This window comes from Carassius carassius, chromosome 32, assembly GCF_963082965.1.
Source record: "Carassius carassius chromosome 32, fCarCar2.1, whole genome shotgun sequence".
Classification (NCBI taxonomy): Eukaryota; Metazoa; Chordata; class Actinopteri; order Cypriniformes; family Cyprinidae; genus Carassius; species Carassius carassius.
In genome coordinates, this window is record NC_081786.1 from 13,285,335 (window position 1) to 13,296,587 (window position 11,253).

Genomic DNA, 11,253 nt, shown 5'->3' on the forward strand with positions numbered 1-11,253 from the left:
CGTTAAGCATTATTGGGTACGTCGCTGTGTAGCCATGTTTCTGTGAAAACCATGACATTGCAGTCCAAAAGTCTCTTACTGTTGGTGATGCGAAGTCGTAACTCGTCCAAAAAAAAAAGCATTATAAAAAAAAAGCATTTGATTATAAATCAGATCAAAAAGTGTTATATTTAGCAGTGTATCACAAACCTGTTACTGAATGAATCACCACAATACAATGAAGGTGACATTCTTTAAAATAGTGAGAAAAATAAATAAATAAATTATATATAAATAAATTATATATATATATATATATATATATATATATATATATATATATATATATATATATATATATATATATATATATATATATATATATATATATATATATATATATATATTATTTATTTATTTTATTTTTATTTTTTGTTGTTTTTTAAGACTAAATGTTCACTGCTTTCATCTTTCAACAGGGATACACCGAAATGAAAATTCTTGGCTGAAGCCGAACAAAATGAAACACTGGGGCAAATTTATTTCCCCATGTTTTTCTCCATTGCATAAATTAAATAGCCAAAATGTGCTTTAAAATTATTTACTTTATTTTATATTTTAACATTCTAGCAGATGTTATACCAATAAAACACAATTTAACCTAAAATTAATAAGTTTGTAAAATAGTACTTTTTGGCCATTAAACCCCTTCTTGAATCAGGCAAGCATTTTTACTATACAAATAAATGCACCCTTGGTGAGCAGAAGGGACTTCTTTTAAAACATTTGAAAATATTACAGATCCCAGTCTGAACACTATGTGTGAATGCTATAATAAATGTATTCATAGAGCTGTTGTAATTATTATCCTTATTATTGTATTTTTTGTTTTATTTTACACAACAACAGTAAAATTACAATAATAAGATTAATTAATGATGGAGTTCTAGCGTTTTCTCTGCTTTTATTTTGGCAGAAACCCACAGGAAGATCTCAGTGCTTCTTTTTGTTGACAACAGCAGATTTATAAATGGTTTGCATTATAAAATTGGGAAGACATTTGTTGTACGTATTGCACTGTCACATGCCTTGTAAAAATTCATAAAAATGTTACTAAGCAACTAGCAAATAACACTATTGCAGTGCAGATTTTCCTTGCACTTTGGACTCTGAACCCTGGCGCCAGGAGCTCAATGCTTCATGCATGTACTGTATTAGAAAACACAACGTTCTGCAGTTTAATTTTTTAAGGGCATTCCATGACTAACTATTTTTAATAAATGTAAGTAAATGTAATTATGAAGTTTGTTATAGAATTTAAAAAAAAAACTTAATTCTGCAATACACAGCATTAAATTGTATTCAGACCTAAACTAAACCAAACTTTTAAACTCAAACCACCTTCTTATACATTGCAAGTTGCAACCTCCAAATAAAGACTGGCATTACATCACCTGGTCCTGTTAAGGGTAAGATCACATCAGACGAGCTCTAAATAAAGCACAGACTCTGTTTCAGTATCCATTAGAGCAAAGGGGTCTTAAAGGTAGGACAGCTCAAGGAGCTAAAGGAGATCGAATTAATCATTCTATTACTGTGCATGTGACTGCCCTTGATTTCCTTGAGGATTCACAAAGACGCTTCCTTAAGATCCAGGAAAAGTTATGCATCAAATTAATACTTTTTTTGGTGAAGCTTGTTTTAAGAAGCACCACAAACAAGAAACGTGCAGTACCTACAGTAGCCCACAAGATGTCACTTAAAGCCCAGCTCAATCTGAAATGCAGTCCATTACATAAACTGAACTCCTCCTCCACTCCATACAACTACATCAGAGGAACAACCCACTCAAGTATGATAATGACTCAGCTGCACTTAAATGTATATATGCCTCGATTACATAATGTCTGAAGCCAGAGTCAAGTCAGCACGTCTGTGTGTGTGGGTGCATTTGTGTATCTGCTACAGGAGAAATCGGATCACTCATACAGCCTCAGTGAGGATCAGTAAGATTTGTAATGTTTGTTTTTTTATGGAGTCTCTTATGCTCAACAAGACCGTATTTGATCAAAAATACAGAAAAACAGTAATACTGAATTTTCAGCAGCCATTACTCCAGTCTTCAGTGTCACATGATCCTTCAGAGATCATTATAATATGAGGATTTATTACCAGTATTTAAACTCTTGTTTGGATTTTTAAAAAAGTTTAAAAGGATATAATTTATTCCAAATCGAATTGTTTTCTAACAACAGAAGTCTTTACTATCACTTTTTTTTTTTATCTATTTAACAGGTCTTTGCTAGGAAAAAAGTCTTAATTTCTTAAAAATAAAAACTTGACCCCAAACTTGTGAACAGTAGTGTATATTGTAACACAAAATTACAATTAGGAATAAACAAGGCTCTTTTTAACTTTTGATTTATCAAAGAATCCTGGAAAAAGTATCAAAGGTCCCAAAAAATACTAAGCAGCACAACACTTTCCGACATTGATTTCTGAAGGATCACGTGGCACTGAAGACTGAATAATTATGCTGAAAATTCACAGTAAGAAATTATATTTTAGAAGTTTATTAATAAAGAAACATTATTTTAAATTGCAATAAAATTTCACAGAATTATTTTTTTCTGTATTTTAATTAAATAAATGCAGCCTTGATGAGCATAAGAAACTTTTTTTAAATATTTTTTTTTTTAATCTTACTGACCCCAAACCTTTGAACAAAACTGTATATGAAGCACAGCATTTTTTCTTATTGTAAATTCGTGTGGGGGGGCGGGTGTTTTTTAAATACACTTTCATAAATTCTATTGCTCTAACTCTCTGAAATGGTCGGTGTTGTTCTTATAGAGGGATGTGATCCAGAAAGCATGCACGTGTGCTCCATCACTAATGGTTTATTTGGTGATCTTCACTGCCTGCTCTACAGAGTGTTGCACATACAACCTCTTTCTCTGCATTCCACTGAATGGAATCAGAACACAACCAGGTTAAGTGGCACTGTTTTGCATTCCCACCTGATCAGGGGCTTTAGAAACAGCAGAGATAGAACAGGACCTCTGTTCAGATGGTGGGACCCGAAGTCCCTAATTAGCAAAGATATAATTAGCAGGATAGGAACAGAGAGATCCCGTCACACACACACAAGTGCACAAAATAACCAGCAACAAGTAGCACAGGAGTGAAGCGTTTATCAAAACACACGGCAGAGGAAAGGTAACAAACACCCACAGGGTATGGAACAGAACAGCTTGCTGAAAGTCTTGCAGAAGCCACATTCAGTCACAATGTTGCATTAGTTTCATAATGTGAGAACAGTTTAGGTGTGGTTAAAGGTGGACTGGAAACGGAAGGTCCAAAGAATTAATACTATTATTATTTGTATTATTAGCAGTCAAAAACATGGCAAAAAAATTATAATAATAGTAAATTAGCAAGACCAACCATATCAAACAATATTTGTATTATTAGAAGCAAAAACAAATTAACTTATGTCAAAAATAAAATCATAAATATTGTTCTTAGCAACAAAAAAAATCATTATTAAAATGCTACTAGTTCTTTATTCACTATATCTTCAATGTATTTAAATGTACATTGCTTACTGCACAGTGGAGCTTGTAGAAAAGTGTATGCTAAATGCATAAATAAAATTCAAATATAAATGTAAATAATAATATTATGATTATTATTATTATGATTATTATTATACTAATAATAAACAAGCAAAAACTATCACATTAAACAATATTTAATATTTTATTGTTGTTATTATTATTATTATTATCAAAAAACTTATCTGCAACAAAAAATACATAGTATTATAGTTATTAGCAACTACAAAAATATAATTATTATTAAAAAATAATTATCTTTATTCACTACATTTTTATGATTTATTCTTAACTATAAGTACTTTATTTAAACGTTTAATGTACATTAGGGCTTGTAGAAAAACTAATATTAAATGCAAAAATGTAATAGTTTTGACGTCACTACACCGTAGTTCCGTCACTGTACTTTTTCTAAGGGTAGTTCAAACTAATTTTGTGAGGGTATGAGTATACTCACAATGCTGTTGAGCTCTGACTCATAACTGCTGCAACGGTGTATGAGTGTGTTGTGCCCCAGCGGCTCCATGCCCTCCTCATCCCACATGTATGTTCCTCCAGAGCTGTTAGAGGGGGAGAGCTCCAGAGAGGAGGTTGCATGACGATCCATGTCAGGGGACATGAGTGGCGGCCCACGGAGCAGACCACCCATTAAATCTGCCTTGCCACCTGAAAAGAGACGTAGTATAACACAGCATAAACACTGAATGCTTGCCACAATAGGACAATATTATCAACGCTGCACTGTTTGTCAGATAAGTGCACGAATTAGATGAAAAATATTTAGCTATACCCGCTAGACCAATCCCAGTCCAGTCCATGGTCTCTTTTAAGAGGCCCTGCAGGCGAGTTTGGGTGGGTGTGGCCACAGCATATTTGTTTTGAGGAATGCCATTCTGCAACTGATCCCCTAGATTATCAAAGTCATCTAGAAACTCTTCACTGGTGTCATTCCTCTCCAGAGAAGACGCAGAAGAGAGAGACATGTCCTCCATTCCCTCCACAGTGTAGCGGAGGTTTCCATCCAGTCCTAGCTCTGTCACAGGCTCCTCTGGGGAATCTGATGCCTTTTCACATATACAAAGAGGAAATAAAACTATTTAAGTGCAATGCAGTCACGTTTTGATAGTTTGACTACTCTTTTGGTGGCACCAAAATACCCTTTTTGCTCCAGCAGAGCAAATATTTAAAGACCATACATATTTAGCAAGCCTTCAAACACCTAAATCAATGACTAAGTAAAGCATTTTTGGCAAATCCAGGTAATTATGACTGTTATAGTGCCACCTATGGTCTGATTTTCAGAAGACCTTGTCAGCTTTTTTAGAATCATCTGTTGCATGTGCTTACCTAGTTTCATGAAGTTTCGAGTTTTCGATTAGGATTTATAGGCTTTTGGGTATAATTGGCTTTACCCATTTAAAATGACCCTGTTATAGCTAACCAAAGTGTAAAGGTCATCTTTTTTTATGTATGTATAAAATTATTTATCTAGAAAGTGCAGAGTATTGTACTGCAATGGTTTGATTAAGATTGAAAACCTAGGACAAGTTCGCACTTTTTAGACAATCATGAATAATTAATGAACAATTTGATTGACAGCAGTAGTTCTAGAGGCAAAGATGTCTATCATATGATATAAATATCATATGTTTGTGTGAAAAACCGCGCAATATACAATATAAGTTTAAGCCCTTGAAAAATGCGATATCACCCCCAGAGGCCGATTTCTTTCAAATTTCCCACAGACCTTTAGGGCCATGAGTCGAACATGCCCATCTAGCATGCTAACCTGGTCTAATAGGTGATCAATGCCAGCCAGTTTTCTTGAAATACTCAAATGGCCTTATAGACACTTGTGGCACATTGGACAAAGACCTTGCATACCAATTTCATGTTGACAGGACATATGTTTGTGTAGTAGGGGTGTGACAATTAATCAATTCATGGATCCATTCTGTGATATAATACATCGCGATTCGCAGGAATCGATTCTGAGCTTAGTTTTTAACAGCAGATGGTGCTCTAGGCTAGTTTTTAACCGCACACTCAAATGCTCATGAAGAACAGCACTTGTGTTTTAGAATGAGTAACGTAAGGGGTTAAATGTACTTGCACCTCAGCTTTTATGACATGAGAAAAAATTAAACATAGCCCACTCTGAAAACTCTTTTAATTCGCTTAAACCTTCAAAATGTTTATGAATGATTATTTTAGATTCACATGGTGTGTTTAAGGAACTGGAAGCAAGAAGAGTATGATTGTTTCTAATGCATGCAGTACAATCTGCTGTTAAAAACTAAGCTCAGAATCGATTCCAACGACATTAGACACTTGAGCCTGTGATTCAGGAGTTGCAAGCGATTTTTGCTTTTGATCGCTGTAGCATCCCTGTCAGGCTGATTGGGGCGAGCTTTGGTGACATTGTAGGCAGTGGGAGTACTACTATCCCTCTAAGTTTCAAGTCTCTACGAAATAAGGTTTGGTCTGCTCGATCAGTTTTAGGTGGGGTATGCTGATCCTTGGCATTTCTAACAATTACAATAAATAAACAACAATTAATAAGTAATAAAGTTGTGAATAGTGGTAAAATTACAAATCTGACAATGCTACTTCTCTCATGTGCCACAGAAGTCAGTCAGTCATTTGGAAACTATTTCTTTAACCACTGCACACAATATTAGACTGTAATCCAAAATATTAAATTATGTATGATAATATAAATTATAGAGTCAGGCACTCACATTCTTTGTGGCACAACGGAGCAACTCGGGAGTGAGAGGCGGAGTTATAACGTCACTTTCCACTGGGCTCCTCCCAACCACTAGAGGGCAATGCAGTTTGGAAGGAATTGGTCGATTTAGCTTGTAGGCCTGTAATGAGGGATTTGTCAGCACAGAGTTAGGCAGAAGAGTCCTTTTTATTGAATTAGGAGGAGTTAAACTCTCTGAAGAAGGAGTCCCAGCAGGTAGTCTATCTGTTATCCCCTTTCCAAATCCCAGGCCACCCAATCCGAACACTAGATGGCCTTTGCTTAAGCTCAAAGGAGATTGGAGTCCAACTGTTCGTGGAGGACGAAGCTGTGTATTAGCAAGAGGTTTGGCTAGCTCCACTGCCTTGTTGAAAGAGAAGGAGCGCGTCATGGGTGAGGACGTTGGTGAGGGCAGTTGTTTGAAGTGAGTGAAGCTCTGAGAACGCACCATGTAGTCAGGCATGAGCAACTGCCGTGAGAGGCTGTCGTTGGACTGGGACAAACGGTCTCTGGAGGTGCTTCGAGTAGAGCTAGAGTTTGCTCTTGGATGCTGAAGCCCTGAAGAACTTGCTTGGCTCGGTGAAGACCCCAGAGATGAAGTCCCATTTTGAGTTGGCTTGGAGCCTGAGCTTTTTTGGGATAGGTCCTGACTTTTGGAGGTTGGGGTGATTTTAGAGTTTTGAGGCTTTGGTTTATGACTCGGGATGGATTTAGGGGATTTGGGTGCAGGTTTGGGGCTTCCAGTGGACAATGAGGCAGCAGATCTGTGCACTTTGGATGCGGTAGTAGAAGGGCTTTTTAACTCCCTACTTCCTGGAGAATGTTGGGAGCGAACTTTCTTCTCTTCTGGTATTGTGCCCTCAACTGGGTTTGAAGGGTCCACCGGCCCACCACTATCCTTCCTCCATTTCATGGAGTAGGAGGAGGCTCTGACCACACCATTTGGCCTAGCTGGGGGATTCTTGCCCTCTTGAGTGAGCGCAGTCTGGGTCGTACCATTGGGAAGGGATAAGGAGGTACCATTGACAGGACGGGCACCAAATTTTGGCAATCTGGACACCATGGAGGACTTACTGAGGACCTTTTGTTCCATCAGCAAACAGCAGAGTCATGGATGAAAAAAAAGAGACCTAAAGAGAAAGAGGCACAAGTAGAAAGGAGTACGTTTTTTGTAAAATGTTTTAATCTTGTAACTTAGTCAACACAAAAAACTCATTATTTTGGCATGAAATCCATTTGTCATGTGGAGTGATATTTTATACAGTACTTCTCAAACAGCATTTGATAATTTAAACATTATTATGCATTAAGATTTTTGTCATCAGATAACTTAATAAACCACATGCTTTAATTACTTTAACATTTATTACTTTAAAATGAACTAATCAATTTGGGATAAACGTGTTTAAGAAATAAAACATGAATAATGAGGAAGTGTAAAATCCCTTGAACTGGACTGAATTACATACTATGACTACATTTTATTCTTAGGGAACAGAACAATGGACAAAAACAATACATCAACAGGACAAGGTCAGCGTCTCATAAGTCATCTAAATGATCACATTTACAGTACATGGACCTCTGACACCTACAGTAGTTCTTCTAGTCCGGCATCTAAGTAACTCAACTAAATCAACTGAAGTAAATTAGTTTGTGTAGCTGTATTAATGTTCCTCTGTGTGAAAGTATGAAAAGAAAAAGCAAAAACTGTACACAACTCAACCCATGTTCCTCAGGCCCAGGATTTCCTATTATACAGTATTTTATTACATTGCCTAAGATAAAAATCCATATAAAATATCATATCATAATTGAGAATTAAAATACATTAAGTTTAGGTGTTTTACTAGAAAAAGCAAGAAAACTGTGAGATGCAAAACTGATTTACTAGGGAGACATTTACTCCTTTACTTTAAACCTTTAAAAATAGGGTCTGGATGAAGGAATTTTCTGTATTGAAATACAGTTTTTGTATTTGCTGAAATGTAATTTTGCATTGTGTTACATTTCAGGGTTAAAATAGATCCATAAACTTAACTAATAATGCCCTAGTAGAAAATTACCAAACATTTTTCTTTTAGTTTTCCTTATGCTGTATTTCCTGTAGTATAACATCCTCCCGACCTCTTCTACAAAATAGCCAAACACACAAAACAATGTCAGAACTCAAAAACACAGTTTTCAAATGTACGCTTCCTGTTTTACAATAGCTAGGGCATGAAAAGGAGTGGCAGGGTTTTGTTTTGTTTTGACTTTTGATTGGAATAACGCAATTTTTTTTTAAACATCATGTGATCTGGTTGGAAAGTTTCACAGCACAGCTAAATCAGGCTGAGGAAAAAGGATGTGTTTAATGGATGAGCAGGACGCTCATGATGGTGCTGGTATGCATGTACTGTCATGGCAGACAACACAAAGGATGTTTTAATGCATGTTTGGCGATTATTAAACAATATTGTTACTTGCAGTTTGCTGCTGACTTCATTAGGAACTGCAACACATTGCATTTTTTAATTGAACTTACTCTTCTCTATATTGATTTCTTTTTCAGTAAATTATGTCAAAGGCTAAAAGGAAACCAAACAAGTATATTTGAGAGAGATGTTCTAGGCTAAAAGCCAAATCCTGGCCAGATGAATGGTGTCTCTTTAATATCCCACTTTATTCTGTCCTAATCCAGCTGTATTCATCGAAATGAGTCTTGTTTCATTCTTTAACACAAACCTCATTCTAAAAGATAAGATACCAAGTATAAAAAATAAACCGTAATCACATTTTGGTCCAGCGGAGCACCAGTTCAGATTTGAGGGTCCAGATTTCTGTTTGTGAGTTTGACACAAGAGGGAGGTGCGTGCAAAACCAATGGAGGAAGAGAGGATATAGAGAATATAGCGACCTTTATTTACACACTGACCCACATTCTGAGATGAGAGATTATACTAGCAGTCACACGACATAAACGAATGGACGGACAGAGAGAGACGGCAAGGCTTTATAATCCTCTTTATTCTGCTATATAAGGTCAGCCACAACACACCGTACTAAAGCCTCGTTACCCAACATTTCACGTTTTCAGTTGTCAAAACACACACAGATTCTATGACCAGATGTTGTTGTTTTTTTTTGATCTAGTGAAATTGCCAAGTTCCCGATGAAACACTACACTTCCCTATGCTACAGAGATAAAGCACCTTAACTGAAGTAATTGAGTGAGTTTCCTTAAATATAAAAAAATATATATTTATTCACCAAGGGTGTTTTAATTTGATCAAGTGATCGTAAAGACACTTATGTCAAAAAAGATATTAAAAAAAAAACTGCTGTTCTTTTGAACTTTCTATTCTTAAAGAATCATGAAAAAAGTCAATCATTATCAAATAAATGCTACATTAATGAGAATAAGAGACTTAAAATAAAAATCTTACTGGGCCCAAACCTTTGAAAGGTACTATATGTAAATACAGTCTATTTCCCATTTTTAAACACTTTCTTCTTTTAAAAGAATTTTGCAATGTGAATCATTTCAGAGCTGGTTGTTTTGGTTCAAGGCCTTAAATGCCACATAATCTTTTGAAAAATCTCTGCTACTGTACTGAATAAACCACTGCATAAATATCTTTTAGAGGACAAAAGAGGGTAATAATCACTGAAGCCTAGGGTCAGATGTCATAGATGCGGTTACTATGGCAACACTCAGACCATCTGTCAGCTGGCTCCTTCCTACACAAAACTCAGTCGACTAGAGCAAATAAGTCACTATAACAGTCCTTGAAAGACTGTGAGGAAACCTGCATCTCAAGACACACACAAATAGTATAAAAACACATCAGCAAACTACCTTCTGACTCCAAGAGACAAGGATAACTAGAATAAGGAAACCAGGCAATTCACTTCAGATCAAACACAGCAGAATTTGATGGGGTTGGAAATCAACTCTAGCAGTTTCTTCAGATAAACTATTGCCATTAAATCACATTTGTTGTTGCAATTAACTACTAATGACAAAGCACTGCAGCATCCACAACCAATGCCAGCAAAATCACAGAGTGAAATGGGAGCAATAATAAAAGAGGACATATTTTGTACAGTCCAAACTTACACACTAGACTATTTGTGTATTTATTGAGGCTTAGGTAAAAAAGTTCAGAGAAGGAAGAAGAGAATAATGCCTTTTATCAAGTGGACCACTTATCCCAGTTGGCTATAGAGCAAACATAATGTGTGCACAGCATGTGATGGCCCAACACTAAAATCAATTAGACACGGTCAACTTTCGGTCTGACTTCTGCTCTGTACTGAATGCACTTGCCCTTGCTGATATAGAGGATATGCACATTGTATTGAGTTAGCTAGTGTTTGACATTGTTAGCTAGCGTTTCTATCTTCAGCTGAGCTGGCCTCAGGTGTGCACAGGTAGGGATTTTGTCATAGAGAGCAGCTTATTGAGATAAGCCAGATCTGCTTGAGGGCTGGATTAAATGCATTACAGTCCACCTTTTCACAGATAACTGTCTTTGTGGTGTGGACAAGTGTGCTCTTCATTTGACAATATTTCTGAATGTTATTTTTTTCTATCGGGTGACTGGAAAGGCAGAACAGACTAAAGCCAATTTTCTCCTACGCACTGAGCGTTTATTCCAGACCCAGACATATTCAGGCCAGACACCCAGACAAATGCAGTTATATGTCTGGAGGAGAGCTATGGGATCTCAGAGCCTGTTAATATTTGATTGGTGCAAAATGAAGGCAGAAGAAGGTACCAAAGTAAAGATCCAAAACTGCATGTCTTATATTTTGATTTTGAAGGGAATGTCTCGAATTTTGGCAGGCCTGTATTCATTCTGCAAGCCAGAGAGATCTACAAAAGATAACCATTTTATTTCAAATTTGGCACTAGTAAAATGG

General features: G+C 36.2%; 1 protein-coding gene across 3 annotated transcripts in view; it reads right to left on the bottom strand.

Moving 5' to 3' along the window:
- LOC132112755 (serine-rich coiled-coil domain-containing protein 2-like) overlaps nt 1–7,450 on the bottom strand; it is a 31,775-nt gene extending 24,325 nt beyond the window's left edge. For all 3 annotated transcript variants that reach the window (XM_059520399.1, XM_059520401.1, XM_059520400.1), the window contains exons 1-3: nt 6,338–7,450; nt 4,387–4,660; nt 4,054–4,262 (exon numbers count right to left, since the gene is read on the bottom strand). In XM_059520399.1, coding sequence (XP_059376382.1) covers nt 4,054–4,262; nt 4,387–4,660; nt 6,338–7,438 — 1,584 coding nt within the window. In that variant the 5' untranslated portion in view covers nt 7,439–7,450. The remainder of the gene's footprint in view (nt 1–4,053; nt 4,263–4,386; nt 4,661–6,337) is intronic.
- Between the last annotated feature and the right edge of the window lie 3,803 nt (nt 7,451–11,253).